Source organism: Pseudonaja textilis, chromosome 14, assembly GCF_049901715.1.
Source record: "Pseudonaja textilis isolate UNSWEBS1 chromosome 14, rPseTex1.2, whole genome shotgun sequence".
Lineage (NCBI taxonomy): Eukaryota > Metazoa > Chordata > Lepidosauria > Squamata > Elapidae > Pseudonaja > Pseudonaja textilis.
In genome coordinates this window covers 4,185,341-4,203,680 of record NC_142003.1, presented here as the reverse complement: position 1 = coordinate 4,203,680, position 18,340 = coordinate 4,185,341, and the positions used below count along the sequence as shown (strand labels likewise).

Sequence of the window (18,340 nt, the reverse complement as noted above, 5' to 3'; positions counted from 1 at the left end):
AGGAGCCTGTGCTCAGTGCGCATACGCGCAGGGCTGCTCGAAGGAAAGAGCAGCTGCAGCAGCACAAGCAACTCGGGAGTAAGGCTGCAAGGTAATGTCGCCTCCCTTAAGAGATAAAAGCCAGCTGAGAAACCGGAGTTCTTTGCAGGAAGCAAAGACGTTTTTGCACTCAAGCTTGTGGAGGTTTGGAATATCTTGGTTTCTGTTTGGAGACTCTTTCTGTTTCAAATATTTCTTAGTAATTTTATCTGGTGTTCATGGCAGCCTTGCACAATCTTGGCAAGGCTCGTTCTTATCAGAGACAATTAGTTTGAAACAGCCTTTTAACCATGTATGAACAGAATTCGTAGAGAAGCATTTAAAGGTTGTGCTGTTACCTCTGTTTGGTGTTTGTTTCCTTGGAACAAGGTTTGGGTCAGAACACACGCTCCCCAGGGATGACAATCAAACCAATTACTTGATGGGTCCCCGTATCAACCTGGGGCCACCAGGACTATGTCGTCAGAATGAGAAAGGATGTCAAGATGAGGTCAATTTTATTTCTGCAGGGATGATGTTCCACAAGGAGGGAACCACCACAGAGAAGGTCCTTCGTCTTGGTCACACTAGTCCAGTGGTCGCCAATTTGTGAGCTGGGCACCACTGGTGGTCCGCAATAAAATTTTGGTGGTCCGCAGAGAAATATCAACCCCAAAGCAATTAATCCGGGTTGCGTGGGAACACAAGGCTTGCTTCGCTTGCACTGCAAACAACACGAGGTAGTGAGGAGAGTGGGGAGAGGGCGGGGGAGACTTGCCCCACTCGCCCCATGTACCTTGCCTGGTCACCGGGCTGCTTCTTTCCGCTTCTTTCTTCTTCTGCTTTTGGCTGCGCGCAAGGAAAGCAGCAAAAGTCTTTCTTTCTCTCCCCCAAACTCCGCCAGAAATGAGTCTTTGGGACCCTGCAAGGCCTCCTGCTCCAAGAGGCTGTGCCGGCAAGGACTCATTTCTGGTGGAGTTTGGGGGAGAGAAAGAAAGACTTCTGCGGCTTCTGCTGTTTTCCTTGCATGAAGCCCAAAGTCTCTCTCTCTCTCTCTTTCTCCCCTGAGAACGGAGCTGGAGACGGTATCCTGCGATCCCAAATAAAGAACGATCGATCGTCAGGAAAACGGGGTAGGGAATTTCACTGCAGACTTTTTTGGGGGGGATTTTCCCAGGGTCTCTGGTCCCCTCTGGATTTAAAATGATGAGTTTGGTGGTCCCTGAGGTCCAAAAGGTTGGCGACCCCTGCTCTAGATCAAGGGTCTTCAAACTTGGCAAATTTAAGACATGTGGACCTCGACTCCCAGAATCCCTGAACTAACATGACTTCATTACTTCCTCCCTGGTCTGCTGAGTTGAGGAGATGAGAAAAGATAATCTTTCAAAGAACGGTGTCCCAAAAGCCCTTGTAGGACTTTCACGGGGACCACCGACCATTATGGAGGTGTGAAACCAAGGTTAGCTAGAGGAAGACCTGAAGAAGTGTTGCTCACTGGCCAATCGGTTGTACCCAGCGTTCTTGGCTGATGGATACTATCAGGTTGTTCCACTCACCGTATCTCCATCACATGCCCCCATTTGCGGAAAATAATCCTTTGCCTCCTGAATTCGATCCCAAAACCGGATTGGGTTCAAAAGGATAGTTTTGATGATTGTTTTACCTGCTTGACCCACGGGGCTGGTAACTTAAAACTGCTTTTATCCTCCAATCCCAAACTGCTTAAACTACATTCTGCAGAAGTGGGTGGGGTTTAACTGTCTTTCTCTTCACATTTCTGCCGCCCGACTTATAAAGCTTTAGCGCTGGCAAAGGGGTTGAGCAAACGAGCCAGCCGATGCCCAGGTTCCTTTCAGCCACACCTGAGCCAACGTTTCATTTCTTCTTTTTTTCCAAATGGCTCTGCTGAATTCCCTTTTTTCTCTCCCCGCCTCTTCTCTCGTCCTGCTACTTTTCCTGCTGCTTTTCGCATCCTCCTATTTCCTGGCTCTCTTCCGAAAATCATCTTTAAAGTTGCCGCCAGGCCCTGTGCCGCTTCCCGTCATCGGAAACCTGCACTTGCTCGATTTTAAAAGGCAGGACAAGTCCTTGCTGAAGGTATGAGAGAGGTGGGGGAGAGAGAGAGAAAGAGAGACAGAGACAGAGACAGAGACAGAGAGAGAGAAAGAAAGAAAGTAAGGAAGAAAGAGAGAAAGAAGGAAGGAAGGAAGGATGGAAGGAAGGAAGGAAGGAAGGAAGGAAGGAAGGAAGGAAGGAAGGAAGGAAGGAAGGAAGGAAGGAAGGAAGGAAGGAAGGAAGGAAGGAAAGAGAGAGAGAGAGAGAGAGAGAGAAAGAAAAAAGAAAGACAGAAAGAAAGAGAGAGAGAAAGAAAGAAAGAAAGAGAGAGAGAGAGAGAAAGAAATAGAGAGAAAGAAATAGAAAGAAAGAAATAGAAAGAAAGAAAGAAAGAAAGAAAAAGAAAGAGAGAGAGAGAAAGAAAGAAAGAGAGAGAGAGAGAGAAAGAAAAAGAAAGAAAGAAAGAAAAAGAAAGAGAGAGAGAGAGAGAGAGAAAGAAAGAAAGAAAGAAAGAAAGAAAAGAAAGAAAGAAAGAAAGAAAGAAAGAAAGAAAGAAAGAAAGAAAGAAAGAAAGAAAGAAAGAAAGAAGGCTGACAGGCTCCCCGTTGCACATTTAAGAGTTTCCCCTTGTTAGGATGCTAAGATCTTTTTTTTTCCCCCAGGATGCCAAGTTTAAAACTAGTGGGTTCCATGGTACCCTGCCAGAATGCAGAATGTAAATTTTATCTAGGTTTGTTCGATGTTTATTTGAGCTATTCGTCAAGCTTTGCTTGATGCAGAACAAAACAGGTGGTTTTGTCCGTGCATATCTGTGTGCATTTCCTTCGACTCTTGACTTGGAAATTCCTTAAAAATGAATGCCTTGCTTGCATTCTTGGGATTTACACATGAGGATCTTTGTTTGTTTGTTAGGAGGGCACCACAATTTCCATGTGAGAAACCGTTAATGCGAAAGATGCAAATTCTGCCGGTAGAAATAGCAATGAATACAATTCGGCTTGACATAAATGCAGAGAATTCTTCTCTTGCTTCCCAATTGCAATCGCGCTCGTTCCAATTCTACTGACTATATATATATATAATTTTATTTAGGGTTTTTTCTTTAACATCCAAAAGTGCTTGGTGGACAGTGCATTGTCTGGGTCAATATACTTTGCACACAATTCTACTGACTTTGATGGCAGGTTAGGATGGGAGTTGTAGTCTACGACCTTTATAGAGTGCCAAGACACACACAGAGGTATTTTTTTTAGGCTGGAAGGGCTGCCAGAGCAACAGATAAATCTCTTTTGAGCTCAGCTTCTTGGTCTATCAATGTTAGATGGGGGTGGTTATTGGCTGACTCTGATAATGCCACCGTGGGATGTGATAATATATATTTATTAACCCAAGAAAACCTGTTTGCTCTTAAGAAGAAGGAGTGGATATCATGCCCGGGAGCTGGAATCGAATAATCAGTATTGTTCTAAAGTTCAGCTACTCAAGGCAGGGCAGTCACCCTAAAGGGAGTAAATTACAAGCCTCCCAGTATTGACTTCTGAAAGTGGTTGGAAAGGGTGTGGCTTTTGCAAGCATGTGGACCTGTGTGCATTACACACAGAGATACACACACACACACAAACACACTCTCGCACACAACCCAGAGAGTTGGCCTTGAACAGGCATTGCATATTTAAGCCCCTTTCATAAACCGCAATGGGAGTAAATAAATGTATTTGTTGGCCCCCAAGGCTGGTGAATTGAGTGCCTTTAATTAGTCAGAATTTGAAAAAGCTAATTTCTGCCTCCAGTTGCCATTGGATAATAAACCTTGCAAATCTGTCTCAAATTAGGCCAAAGCATCCAAGATTCTGTGAAATCCTTCTGGGTTTTATTTGATAGACCCTTATTTGGTAGATTGTAGGGGTGACACCAAAATATAATTTTATCGTATTTTATTTACCTATATTTTAAATTATTGTATTTTATTCCAATTTTGTTTTAAATCATATTTTATTCCAATTTTGTTTTAAATCATATTTTATTCCAATTTTGTTTTAAATCATATTTTATTCCAATTTTGTTTTAAATCATATTTTATTCCAATTCCATTTTAAATTGTTTTTATCAGATTTTAGTAATAATTTGTGTCTGGAACCCTGCACTTTGATATATCCCAAAGGTTACTCAATAAAGTAAACTCTAACTGTTGATAAACCCAAAGACAGATCTGGCCATCATGGTGAAACTGCTGTTTCCTAATTTCTGAGTATTGTATTTGTGGCCCCATCTTTAAAAATGACCCCCTAAGATATGTGCAGAGTAATCAATAAACATCTTATCCGGGTTGGTCTCACAGCCAGACAGATGTTTAAAGTGGATTCTTGGTATTTTTGTCTACCCACTTCTTCCCAAGGAACTGGGATAAACAGATGTGCATGTTTGATGGTGTTACAGCTATTGTCGAAGGATGTAAGCTGTTCCAAGCAAAGCTGCCTTTTGCAATTGACTGGTGGGGATTCGGTCAATGCCGACGGGTGTTCACGTGGTGATCCAGTTGGTTCGGGGTTGTACCCAAGGCCCCGATGACTGTTGGGACTTCCTTTTGCTTCCTTTTGACACGATCATTCTATTTCCGTTGGCTCTCTTTCAGCTTGCGAAAAAATACGGACCTGTCTTTACTTTCCACTTCGGGTTCAAGAAAGTGGTGGTGTTGACAGGCTACGAAGCAGTGAAAGATGCTCTTGTGAACTTCACCGACGAATTTGTGGACAGGCCTTCCATACCTATATTTGAGCAAATTCAGCATGGGAACGGTAAATGCTCGCCCCCCCACCCTCCAAAAGGAAAACTAGCCTAGACTCTGTTAAAATAAGCAACACATTAAGCTCAGTTTACAGCTGCTGCTATCGCTAACATCTAAAAGGGGTACAACACCCCCTTCCCTTCCCAGGAAAGTAGCATGCACAAGTGTGCTTCTCATCTCTTACTTCATCTCTTAGTGGTGGGCCAGGGATGGGCCAGGGACCACCGGTGGGCATTTTCCAACTGTAGCTGAGCTGGGTTCCAGCTCCTGGGAGTTATAGTTTTGATCAATAAGTGGAGAATCCCAATTTCCTGGCTACTCTTGCACTTGAATGGCTTGTATCCAAGGTGTACCTTGGTCGACTTCTCACCTGAAATTTCTCCCTCCTCCTTGTGGACTTGGTGGGGTCCTTGCTGCTCTCAAGAGCTGAGTTATTTTCTTGCAAGTGTCTGTGGAGTTTGAATGCTTGAATCTCTTAAACTCCATGGCAATAGAAGGTAGCTGTAGGAGAAGAGTAGGCAGAACTGGGGGTGGAGTTAAGCATGTCATCAGCCTAGAGTCCTTAAGTTGCTGCAAGTGATCACAGTCCAACTACTCTTGAATTCCATCGGTCCTTATCTGGTGCCAATTTAGTGTTGAACTCTAGTTGACCAGATTCATGTGTATAGCAGATTCAAGGTTTATTTATCTTGAATAATTCTTCCATGCTGCCACGTAATGGGTGGTCCTGATCTTTTGCCCTGGACAGTAATCTTGGAATATAAACAACTCTTCTTCAATTGTATCTTCTGTCTTCCCCAACAGGGGTTTTCTTCTCCACCGGAGAGCTATGGAGGACTACCCGAAGATTTACGGTGTCCACCATGCGCAACCTTGGGATGGGGAAAAAACACATTGAGGAATGCATCCACGAAGAGCTCAGTTTTCTGATAGAGAATATTAACTCTTTCCAAGGTGAGCTCAGGAAAGGGAGAACTATTCAGCTGCATCTAAGACCTCACAAAAGTAAATCCTTGTTCCAGGCACAAATCCCACAGTCTTCTTTAACAAGAGTTATTGATGCAAGAGGAATAGTTACCGGAATGTCTGCAACGCAGCTATTTCTTAGAAACAATTCATGTTGTCTTCTTGGACAGTGTTTCTCAAACTTGGCAACTTTAAGATGGGTGGACTTCAACTCCCAGAATTCTCCAGACAGCATGGGGAATTCTGGGAGTTGAAGTCCACATGTCTGAAGGCTGTGCCAAGGTTGGGAAATACCATTCTAAGTTGTCAGAGCAAAGCTTTTATAATTCTGGTATCTAATGGTGCTTTTATGTCAACTGGAGAATAGGTGGGGCTCTTCAGTGGTGATGGGTGGGCTTACAGGTGTCTCTTTACAAAACAGGCCCCAAATCCTTAACAAGTGGTGAGAATTGAACCTTACAGGTCATGAGATAATGGAAAAATGTCCAGGCAGAGGGAAGCTGTATACATTTCTCAGAGTGCCCTAAAATGTCAACACTTTTGTGTGTATCAGATTGGCAGCTGCAAAATTAAACTCAAAACATTCTCAAAGATCCATCTCATCCTGGAAACCCTTGTTTTTGAACTATTACCATCTGGCAGATGATACAGAATAATAAAAACAAGGACAAATAGGCTGAAAACCAGCTTCTATCCCAGGGCAGGAGCTCTATTGAATTCTACTGTATAGTGCGATATTCATGCAATACCAGGAGTTTTCAACTCAATGTATAGAATGTGAGGGGTGTGTGTTTGTGTTTATTTTCATGGTCATGATGTGCACTGAAGATGGTATTTGATTTCGTTGTACGAGGTGCCATGACAATAAAGTAGACTAAACTAAACTAAACCTAATAAACTGTTTCAGAGAAACGGTTGTCCAATCTCATCTTAAAAAAAACTTCTAGTGTTGGAACCCCCACAACTGTTTCCACTGATACCTGTTATCCTCTCTTTTACCCTGAAGGCAAACCTTTTGACCTGCGAACGTTCAACGCCGCTGCAACCAACATCACTTTTGTTCTGCTGTTTGGGGAACGCTTTGAGTACAGCAACCCGATTTTTCTCACCCTTCTAAGACTCATCGACGAAGTGATGTGTCTCCTTGGCTCTCCTGCTTTACACGTAAGCGGGTTGTCAACTAAAAAAAATAAAAATATTCTTTGGTCTTTTTAGTTGCCAGCAGAAAAGAGAATGGGGGAAATCAGTGCATTCCTTAAATGCCTCAGATCATCGCCTTGGCAGCCCAAAGCTGTTGGCACGCAAGAATATTACTGGAGAGCATGATTGATGACTCTTGGCTATGGAAGTGTCCCATTGGAGAATCCAGGGGGGGAGACCAGGATCAAGGGGGAAATGAATGGTGTATTTTAGTGTCGGCTGCAACCAGGGAACACCAACATGTAAACTCCTAATAAATCAATCTTTTTAACTCTTGAGAGATGTGGCTAGAGACTTACGATTTGAATGGGGGTGCATGATGGAGTCCTGACATGCCCCCGGAGTTCCTTTCTCTTCTCCAACAAATTTAACACATTCAAAAGGATGGCTGTGATTGCACCATGGAAATTGGCCAACGGCTACGTCCCTTTGCCGAACTACAAAGATGAAATTCTTGGGCCAATTTAAAGCAAGCAAGTTATTCACTTCAGAGGCTTTCCTTTCAGCTATTACCAATAAAGACTTCTCCCAAATCTTCTGGACTTTTCTCCCCCCACTCCGTCTCTTCACCCCACTGTTCCTATTTGTTTCGAGGGGGAATAAATTGCTTTAAATGTTGTGCATGAAAGAATATTTGGGGGAGATTGATTGATCGTGAAAGAGAATGGAGAACGCAAGGGCCACCTACTGAATGGAGTGAAAAGCAAAACACAAGAATAATAAGGGGGAAAAAAACTAGAAAAAGTTAGGAAAAAAGTATTATTGGAATGAGTTACATTCAGCCAAAGTCTGGCATCTGCAAATTCTGGATCTTAAAGATCTCTTTAGATTAACAGAGTTGGAAGGGACCTTGTAGGTCATCTAGCCCAACCCCCTGCCCAAGTAGGATACTCTACACCAAGGGTCTTCAAACTCGGCCAGGTTTAAGTCTTGTGGACTTCAGCTCCCAGAATTCCTGAGCTAACATGACTGGAGGAGGAATTCTGGGAGTTAAGTCCACAAGACTTTTAAAGCTGTCAAGTTTGAAGACCCCTGCTCTACACTATTTCTGACAGGTGGCCTCCAATCTCTTCTTGAAGGCCTCCGGCGTTTGAGTGCCTTTCTCTAGTTGGATATTTGGCAAGCAAAGATGTATCGTGTTTCTCCTTTCTTATATTTCTCTCCTCTCCTTTGATCCCGACTAGCTGTTCAACTTCTATCCGTTCCTGGGATTTCTCTTCAGCGTTCACAAGACTTTGCTTCAGAAGATCGAAGAGGTCCGAGTGATTATCAGAGATTATATCAGGAGCAGCAGACAAGATCTCAATGCCAACAGCTTCAGGAGCTACACAGAAGCTTTGGTCTTCAAGCAGGAACAGGTGTGCTCTGGCACAACTAACAAAGCTTACAAGCAGGGTGTGAGCAGCTGGATGCCATCCCCCAAAAAATCAAGTTGGAGGCCACATTAGGTGCATCGCCCAGGGTGACTACCATCTTAGATTGATTGACCTCATACGTCTGAGCCAGTGGTCGCCAACCAGTGGGCTGGGGACCACTGGTGGTCCGCGAGAAAATTTTGGTGGTCCGCAGAGAAATGTCACACCCAAAGCAATTAATCCAGGCTGCGTGGGAACACAAGGCTGCACTGCCCACGTGGTCTGTGGGTGCACAAGGCTTGTGTCGCTTGCATTGTGAACAACATGAGGTAGTGAGGGGAGGGGGGAAAAGGGGGAGGGGAGAAAAGGGGGAGGGGGGAACTTGCCGCACTTGTCCCACGCACCTTGCCTGGCCACCTGGCTGCTTCTTTCTCACAACGACTCATTTCTGGCGGAGTTTGGGGGAGAGAAAGAAAGACTTCTGCAGCTTCTGCTGCTTTCCTTGCATGAAGCCAAAAGTCTCTCTCTCTCTCTCTTTCTCCCACCCCCAAAGAACGGAGCTGGAGACGGTATCCTGTGATCCCAAATAAAGAATGATCAATTGGTAGGAAACTGGGATGGGGAATTTTCCTGCAGACTTTTTGGGGGGATTTTCCCAGGGTCTTTGGTCCGTGGGATTTAAAATCATTCTTTGGTGGTCCCTGAGGTCCAAAAGGTTGGCGACCCCTGGTCTGAACGACAGAGGAAAACAGAGGTAGACCCAACAGCTTCTCTTTGTTGGAGCTCGGAATATCTAATCTGACAACAGGAGGGCATGGGGGGTGGGATATGATAGTGGTTTTTCAATATTTGAGGGGCTGTCAGAGAGAAGAGGGAGTCAAATTATTCTCCGAAGCTCCTTGAGGGCAGGACAAGAAGCAACAGAAGGAAACTAATCAAGGAGAGAAGCAACTTAGAACTTAAGGAGGAATTTCCTGACAGTGAAGACAATTAACCAGTGGAATGGCTCGCCACCAGACATTGTGGGTGCTCCATCACTGGAGGTTTCCAAAAAGAGATTGAACATCTGTTTGTTTGAAATAGAACAGAAGAGCAGAGTTGGAAGGGACCTCGGAGGTCTTCTAGACCAACTCCTTGCCTAGGCAGGAAACCCTACACCACTTCAGACAAAGGGTTGTCCAACATCTTTTTTTAAAACTTCCAGAGGTTTTGCATCCATAACATCCATCATGTCCCCCTCCTCTGTCTTCTCATCCTCTACCTTGTGCCCTTTTGTCTAGGACAGGAACAAAAAACAGAACCTTTTCCATGAAGATAATTTAATTGCGTCCATTCTGGATCTCGTCATGGCTGGGACCGAGACCACAGCCACAACTCTGCAGTGGGCTGTCCTGCTGGCCATGAGATATCCGGAGATGCAAAGTGAGTTGTTGCTTTCTGTTGTTGTGGGTTGCGGTGGTTGTTGTTGGTTTCCACTCTTCTAGTATGCATAGGTTCAAGGGTAGTATGGTGAGGATTCCCACCAAGTCCAGGGGTTCAATTCTCGGGGCTTGTTTGGGTCAAAAGATGAGTGATAAACTCCAAAAGACGAGAGACAAAAAAAGGGACAGGAAATTTCATGGGGTCTGTCTTAGGAAATTAGAGAAGGGCTGTCTAGCTGCAAATTTAGTGGAAGAGAATGGATTGGGGGAAGCAAGCAAGCAAAAAAAAAAGGAGGGACGGAGGGGAAGGGAAGATCTCTTAAGAGGGAGGGAGGAAAGGAAAGGGAAGGGAAGGGAAGGGAAGGGAAGGGGAAAGGAAAGAAGGAAAGGGAAAGGAAGGGAACAGAAAGGAAAGGAAAGGAAAGGAAAGGAAAGGAAAGGAAAGGAAAGGAAAGGAAAGGAAAGGAAAGGAAAGGAGGAAAGGAAAGAAGGAAAAGAAAGGAAAGGAGGAAAGGAACGAAGGAAAAGAAAGGAAAGGATAGAAGGAAAGGAAAGGAAAGGAAAGGGAAGGGAAGGGAAGGGAAGGGAAGGAAAGGAAAGGAAAGGAAAGGAAAGGAAAGGAAAGGAAAGGAAAGGAAAGGAAAGGAAAGGAAGAAAGAAGGAAAGGAAAGGGAAGGGAAGGGAAGGAGGAAAGGAAAGAAGGAAAGGAAAGAAAAGAAAAGAAAGGAAAGAAGGAAAGGAAAGGAAAGGAAAGGAAAGGAAAGGAAAGAAGGAAAGGAAAGGAAAGGAGGAAAGGAAAGAAGGAAAGGAAAGGAGGAAAGGAAAGAAGGGAAAGAAAGGAAAGAAAGGATAGAAGGAAAGGAAAGGAAAGAAAGAAAGGAAAGGAAAGGAAAGGGAAAGATGATTACAGCAACCAAGAAACTGGCTTTAATAAGAACTTAACCAGGTAACACTTTCTACACCAGTTTTTGAACCAAAACATCTTTGCCTGTGAGAAGTGAAACTTTCAGAAGTTTTACAAGACTTCTCATAGCTCCAAACCTCTGCATTAAAAAACAAAAGACTAACTTAAGAAAAAAGGGGGTACCAAAACACTTAGAATAGAACATGCATTCTATCAAAGGGAATTCGCATGACAAGCAAAACACGAGTACAGGAAGATATTAAAACAGGGGCGGCTTGTGGCTGAGACTTAAAAAAAAGAGAGAGAGAGAGAGAGAGAGAACAAAATCATGTAGAAATGGGCTGGAATTAAGTGTGGATGAATGAGGACGAGGAGGAATGGCGTGAAATTGAAACGGACAGATTGGCTTTGCCGCAGACGGTGTTTGCTTTTCCCAGTGGTGGGATTCAAACATTTTTTACTACCGGTTCTGTGGGCGTGGCTTGGTGGGTATGGTGTGGCTTGGTGGGCGTGGCTTGGTGGACCTGGCAGGGGAAGGTTACTGCAAAATCCCATTCCCTCCCCACCCCGCTAACCTGTTTTCCAGCTCCGTTCTCCTGGGCAGGGCAACAAAAGAAGACCCAGCTGATCATCTGGGACTTAATGGGAGGCAGAGAAGAGATGGGGTTGGCGGGGCCAGTCAGAAGTGGGATTGGCCAGATTCCAGCAATCACCCTAATTAAATCATGATTCTCGAGCCCAACTTCAAAAAACTTCAAACGATTTATTAGAGGCGACATACTGGCCCTGCCCTGTTATGAAGCCAACTCTGGCCTATGTCATTTACAGTCCCCTGTGACCCTGTTTCCTTCCCCCCCCCGAGTGTCTCATAAATCACATTCTCCAACTGAGCACGTATGTGGGCTGGGTGTCATCAATCACATTCTCCAATTAAACATATTCCCGTGGGCAAAAGCTCTGGTATTTTAGTTACTATCTTTTAAAGATAAGAGTTGGAATGTACTTCCGCTTCCAAACTGATGCTCTGCTCTTCTAGATGTCCTTTCTCCTCCCGCCCCGCCAGTGGTGGGATTCGAAAAAATTTACTACCTGTGGGCGTGGCTTGGTGGGCGTGGCAGGGGAAGGATACTGTAAAATCTCCAGTCAGAGGTGGGATTTGCCGGTTCTCTGAACTACTCAAAATTTCCACTACCGGTTCTCACTGGTCAGAACCTGCTGAATATACCACCTCTGTCCTTCCCCTTTTTCTATGGCAACTACTAAAACATGCCTAGGAATGTTTTATGAGTTGGCAGCGGTATTTGCCCGTTCTCCAAGCTACTCAAAATTTCCACAACCGCTTCTCCAAAACCGGTCAGAACCAGCTGAATTCACCACCTCTGGTTTTTCCTTTTTTTTCTTTTTTCTTTTTTTGCTGGGCTGGCTTCAGAGAAGGTCCAGGAGGAGCTCGGGCGAATAGTGAAGCCGGGCCACTGGGCCACTTACGAAGACCGGCGCCACATGCCTTTCACCAACGCAGTGATCCACGAAGTGCAGCGTTTCATCACCCTCCTGCCCCACGTCCCACGAAGCACCTCGGTGGACACCCATTTCCGAGGCTACTTCCTCCCCAAGGTAACTGCCCCCCCCCCCCACAGGCACAGGGACTCCTCACTTATCACCCCCCCACCCCCCATGGAGTCCAAAATTTCTGCAGCTAAGTGAGACGTGGGGGAAGTGAGTTTTGCCCTGTTTTACGACCTTTCTTGATGCGGTCGTTAAGCAAAATGCGATGGTTGTTAGGTTAATAGCATGGTCATGATGTATCTGGCTTCCTTGTTGGAAAGTCGCAAAAGGGAATTGCATGACCCTGGAAAAATGCAACCACTTTAAATATGAGCCGGTTGCCAAGCGTCCGAATTTTGATGAGATAGATAGAAGGTAGATAGAATTCTTTTATTGGCCAAGTGTGACTGGACCCACAAGGAATTTGTCTCGGTGCAAATGCTCTCAGTGTACATAAAAGAAAAGATACATTCATCAAAAGTCAAGAATCATCAGGTACAACACTTAATATAGTCATAGGGTTATTAGAGTAGAGTAGAGTAGAGTAGAGTAGAATAGAATAGAATAGAATAGAATAGAATAGAATAGAATAGAATAGAATAGAATAGAATAGAATAGAATAGAATAGAATTATTTATTGGCTCATCATTAATCCCTAAAATCCCATTTGGGAGGAAGGAGGTCTACTTAACTTTCCCCAGCCGGCGTTCTTCAAAATAGATGGATCCCTACTAAGGGATCCATATTTGTGGTGCCCACAAGTCAGTCTTAACCCCAGGTGACCCCCACGCCCACCAGCTGAAGAAAGATTAGAGGCAGCTTTGAGGCTCCCGTTCTCATCTTCTCCTTCCAGGGAACCATGGTCATCCCATCGCTGACTTCGGTCCTGCTTGACCAGAGCCAATGGGAAACCCCCCACGAATTCAACCCCAGCCACTTCCTGGATCCCAGTGGGAATTTCGTCAAGAAGGACGCCTTCGTGCCCTACTCTTTAGGTAACTCAGGCCTCCTTGGAGACTTTGGGTGTTGGGAAAGGCCCAGGTCCTACATGGCAATAACTGCGGTGAAGAAGACCTCCTTCCACCGACAGGTTTTCCTGCACAGGTTGGGAAACGCTTCAGAACACCTTTTCCCAGTTTGGAAGCTCCAACCCTTCCCTCTTCTCCTTCTTCTTCCTCTTCGCCTCCTCCTCCTCCACCTTCTTCCTCTTCCTTCTCCTTCCTCTTCCTCCCCTCCCTCCTCCTTCTCCTTCTTCCTCTTCATCCTCCTCCTCCTTCCTCTTTCCCTCCTCCACCACCTTCTTCCTCTTTCTTCTCCCTCTTCCTCTTCATCCTCCTCCTCCTTCCTCTTCCACTTCCTCTTCTCCTCCTTCTCCTCCTTTTTCTTCCTCTCTCTCTCTCTTTCAACAGGACGCAGGAACTGCATCGGCGAAAGCCTGGCCAAAATGGAGCTGTTTCTCTTCTTCACCGGCCTGCTGCAGAAGTTCACTTTCCGGCCTCCGCCTGGGCTTACCGAAACAGATTTGGACCTGAACGTCCCTAAGACGACCTTCACCCTAAGACCACAACCACAGCAGACCTGGGCCATCCTCCGGGAGTGAAGAATACGTCACATGAGACGAAAGGAGGGGAAAGGACGCTCCTACAGGCTATGCATTCTTTCTGTGCATGCTCTTTGGGTGTATAGCTGTGTGTGTGTGTACGTGGTCATCTGTATCTGTACACTTATATTATATACATGTTAGGGCAGTAGTTCTCAGTTCGACAACTTTTCAAAGGTGCAGACTTCGACTCCCAGAATTCTCCAGCCAGGGCCTGCTTCCTCTGTGAAGCTTTTATCTTGGGAGGACAGAAGATTTACTGCTTTTAGAACAGAGTAACAGAGTTGGAAGGGACCTTAGAGGTCTTCTAGTCCAACCCCCTGCCTAGGAAAGATAAACCTACACCACTTCAGACAAAAGGTTGTTCAATCTCTTCTTACAAACTTCCAATGTTAGAGCATTTACAACTTCTGGAGGCAAGTTGTTCCACTATATTAATTGTTCTAATAGTCAGGAAATTTCTCCTTAGTTCTAAGTTGCTTCTCTCCTGGATCAGTTTCCATCCTTCATTCCTTGTCTGGCCTTCGGGTGCTTTGGAAAATAGCTTGACACCCCCTCTCCTCTCTGTGGCAGCCCCTCAAATAGTGGAAGACCGCTATCCTGTCTCCCCTGGTCCTTCTCTCCCTAGACTAGCCAGGCCCAGTTCCTGCAACCGTCCGTCGTATGGTTTAGCCTCCAGTCCCCTCATCATCCTGGTCGCTCTTCTCTGCACTTTTTCTAGAGTCTCAACCTCTTTTTTGCACCATGGCGACCAAAACTGGATGCAGCATTCCAAGTGTGGCCTTATTACCAAGACCTTATAAATCGGTATTAACACTTCACGTGATCTTGATTCTATGCCTCTCCTGATGCAGCCTAGAACTGTGTTGGCTTGTTTTTGGCAGCTGCTGTTTTAATCAAAACCGGCTTTTCTTGCCTCTGCGGCCTCTTCCTCTTCTTCCGTTTCTAATTCAGCGCCTCGACTGCCTCTCCATGGCTGGTCTGCATCATAGCAAATCTTTTTTTTTCTTTTTTGAAGCCTCACCTGACTTTTACTGCTAGCTCATCCTCTCCATTTGACACCTGGTACAGCACCTCAGCGCTGCTTCAAAACCCAGGCTTTTCGTCAGAGGCGTCCACACGTTGCTTTTTGATGAATTGGTATAATCCGGGCAACCTTTCAAATCAATTCATCTCTCTCTCCGCCTGGGTTCTTATTCATGGTTTTGTTTTCTGCTTCCTGGTTGGAGCAACCAAACAGATAACAGATAATCAGAGTTGGAAGGGACCTTGTAGGTCATCTAGTCCAACCCCCCCCGCCCAAGCGGGAGACCCTACACCATTTCTGACAAATGGCAGTCCAATCTCTTCTTGAAAGCCTCAAGTGATGGTGCTCCCACAACTTCTGAAGGCAACTTGTGTTCCATGGGTTGATTGTTCTCACTGTCAGAAAGTTTCTCCGTATTTCCAGGTTGAATCTCACTCCTTGATCAGTTTCCATCCATTCTTCCTTGATGGAAGGAAGCACCTTGCAGGTTGCAGTGGATGAAAAAGCATCAGCAATGCTCTATATCAGGTAGAGATATGGGAAGACACCCAGCTAAGTCAGGATGGGAAGAAGTGTTATAGGATACCATGCAAGGCAAAAGTTAGAAGAATTCATCAATGGAACGGCTCCAGAAGTTGTAGGTGCTTCATCACAGGAGCTTTTAAAGAAAAAATTGGACAACCATTTTTTGTGATGGCATAGGCTTTCCTGCCTGAGGAGGGGGTTGGACTAGAACAGGGGTCGCCAACCTTTTGGACCTCAAGGGCCACCAAACTCATAATTTTAAATCCAGAGGGGACCAGAGACCCTGTGGAAAACCCCCCCAAAAAGTCTGCAGGAAAATTCCACACCCCGTTTTCCTCCCGACCGATCATTCTTTATTTAGGATCACAGGATACCATCTCCAGCTCCATTCTCAGGGGTGGGGCAGGGGGGGAGAGAGAGAGACTTTTGCCTTCATGCAAGGAAAGCAGCAGAAGCAGCAGAAGTCTTTCTTTCTCTCCCCCAAACTCTGCCAGAAATGAGTCTTTGCCGGCGCAGCCTCTTGGAGCAGGAGGCCTCGCAGGGTCCCAAAGACTCATTTCTGGTGAAATTTGGGGGAGAGAAAGAAAGACTTTTGCTGCTTTCCTTGCGCGCAGCCAAAAGCAGAAGGAAGAAGCGGAAAGAAGCAGCCCAGTGGCCAGGCCAGCACGTGGGGTGAGTGGGGCAAGTCCTCCCCCCTCCGCCCTTTCTCCCCCTCCCCTCACTACCTCGTGGTGTTCGCAATGCAAGCGACGCAAGCCTTGTGTTCCTGCACAGCCTAGATTAACTGCTTTGGGGGTGACATTTCTCTGTGGATCACCAACATTTTCTCTTGGACCACCAGTGGTCCCTGACCCACTGGTTGGCAATCACTGGACTAGAAGACCTCCAAGGTTCCTTTCAGCTCTATTCTGATTGAAGATTGATTGACTTCTGGAGGCAACTTCTGTTCCACTGGTTGATTCACTGTCAGGAAGTTTCTCCTTAATTCCAAGTTGCTTCCCTCCTCAGCTAGTTTCCAGGAAAGGAAATAAAGTTTTACTTTCCTCCTGCAGGTAAACAGAGGTTTGGACCATCATTTCACTCCGGAACTTACTAGGGGTAGAGGGAATGGCCTTGAGAGACAGGAGGAACAGCTACTCTCAAGGCAGTGATCAGATAAGCAGGGCCAGAGAGCCAGAAACACATTTGTGAAAATAGTTCAGTCGAGCCCCTCTCTTGTTCATCCCAGGATAAACAGAGGGAAAGGAAAAGAGATCCAGACCTGCAAAATTCTTCAACTTGATCCGATAAAACTCATCCTGATCTACAGGTCACTGGTTTCTTAGTCTTTGTGCCTAGTAGGGTTGACTTTAGGACAGGGGTCTTCAAACTTGACAGCTTTATGACGGGTGGACTTCAACTCCCAGAATTCTTCCTCCAGTCATGTTAGCTCAGGAATTCTAGGAGTTGAAGTCCGCCAGTCTTAAACATGCCAAGTTGGAAGACCCTTGCTTTAGGAAACAACATTACACAGCAGAGCAGTGTTTTCAACCTTAAAACCATTCGAAGAGATGTGGACTTCAACTCCCAGAATTCCTTAGTCAGCCTTTCTGGATTGCATCTGCAAGGATGGATGACCTAACACCTGCCTCTTTTTCCAGCATACCTGGGCGTGACCCTAAAAGTTAGGCTAGTGAGATCTCAGGCCTGATCCAGTCCTTGGGGACTTCTTACATTCTTTGGAATCCATGACAAACTTTTCTCATTTAACTTACGAACTTAATTCTGTCTCGTTAGGGACCGTCCCTGATTGACCAGTGCAGTCAGAACAGAACAGCCCCAAGCAAATGTATATAGTATACAGGTATAGTTTTCTTCTTGCAAACGCCTTTCCAAAATGCCTTTCTGCTAGTAGCAGAGACAAATTCTTGTAAATGATTTTGAGAACTGGAACAAAGGTAGAAAACAGATTTTTGTCTCCTCCTCCTGCATCTCTCCCTTCTCTTCTTTTTCTTCTTTCTTCTTCTTCTTTCCTCCTGTCTTCTTTCTTCCTCCTCTCTTCTTCTCTCCTCCACCTCGTCTTTTTCTTCTTTCTTCCTCTCCCCCTCCTCTTTTTCTTTTTCTCTCTTTCTCTCTCCCTTTTCCTTTTCCTCTTCTTCTTCTCTTTCCTCTCCTCCTCCTCCTCCTCCTCCTCCTCCTCCTCCTCCTCCTCCTCCTCCTCCTCCTCCTCCTCCTTCTTCTTCTTCTTCTTCTTCTTCTTCTTCTTCTTCTTCTTCTTCTTCTTCTTCTTCTTCTTCTTCTTCTTCTTCTTCTTCTTCTTCTTCTTCTTTCCTCCTGTCTTCTTCTTTCTTCCTCCTCTCTTCCTCTCTCTTCCACCTCTTCTTTTTCTTCTTTCTTCCTCTCCCCCTCCTCTTTTTCTTTTTCTCTTTCTCTTTCTCTCTCCCTTTTCCTTTTCCTTTTCCTCTTCTTCTTCTCTTTCCTCTCCTCCTCCTCCTCCTCCTCCTCCTCCTCCTCCTCCTCCTCCTCCTCCTCCTCCTCCTCCTCCTCCTCCTCCTCCTCCTCCTCTTCTTCTTCTTCTTCTTCTTCTTCTTCTTCTTCTTCTTCTTCTTCTTCTTCTTCTTCTTCTTCTTCTTCTTCCTCTTCTCCTTCCTTCTTTCTTCCTTCTTTATTTTATTTATTTTGTCAAGCGATGATAAGATAACAGGTATAAGTATAAACTTAGTTATGACTACATGAAATGGATACATATAAGAAAAATAAAAAGAAACAATAGGACAGGGACAGTAGGCACGTTGGTGCGCTTATGCACGCCCCCTACAGACCACCTCCTCCTCCTCCTCCTCCTCCTCCTGTTGAATTTCAGCCACAGGAATTTCCGTTCCAGCCTCCCCTGGAGGGCCATCTCAATACTCTGGGGGTTTCAGGTGACAATTTTTAGAGTCTCCGGCTTCCCTGACACG

The 18,340-nt window shown here is 45.4% G+C and overlaps 1 protein-coding gene across 1 annotated transcript; it reads left to right on the top strand.

Annotated features, from left to right (window-relative positions):
• Nucleotides 1-1,837: 1,837 nt before the first annotated feature.
• LOC113439006 (cytochrome P450 2W1) lies at nt 1,838-16,455 on the top strand. Its single transcript, XM_026704640.2, has 9 exons — nt 1,838-2,115; nt 4,706-4,868; nt 5,663-5,812; nt 6,831-6,988; nt 8,209-8,382; nt 9,660-9,801; nt 12,134-12,318; nt 13,103-13,244; nt 13,659-16,455. The coding sequence occupies exons 1-9, from the start codon at nt 1,915-1,917 to the stop codon at nt 13,847-13,849; spliced, it is 1,506 nt and encodes a 501-aa protein (XP_026560425.1). The 5' UTR covers nt 1,838-1,914; the 3' UTR covers nt 13,850-16,455.
• Nucleotides 16,456-18,340: the final 1,885 nt, after the last annotated feature.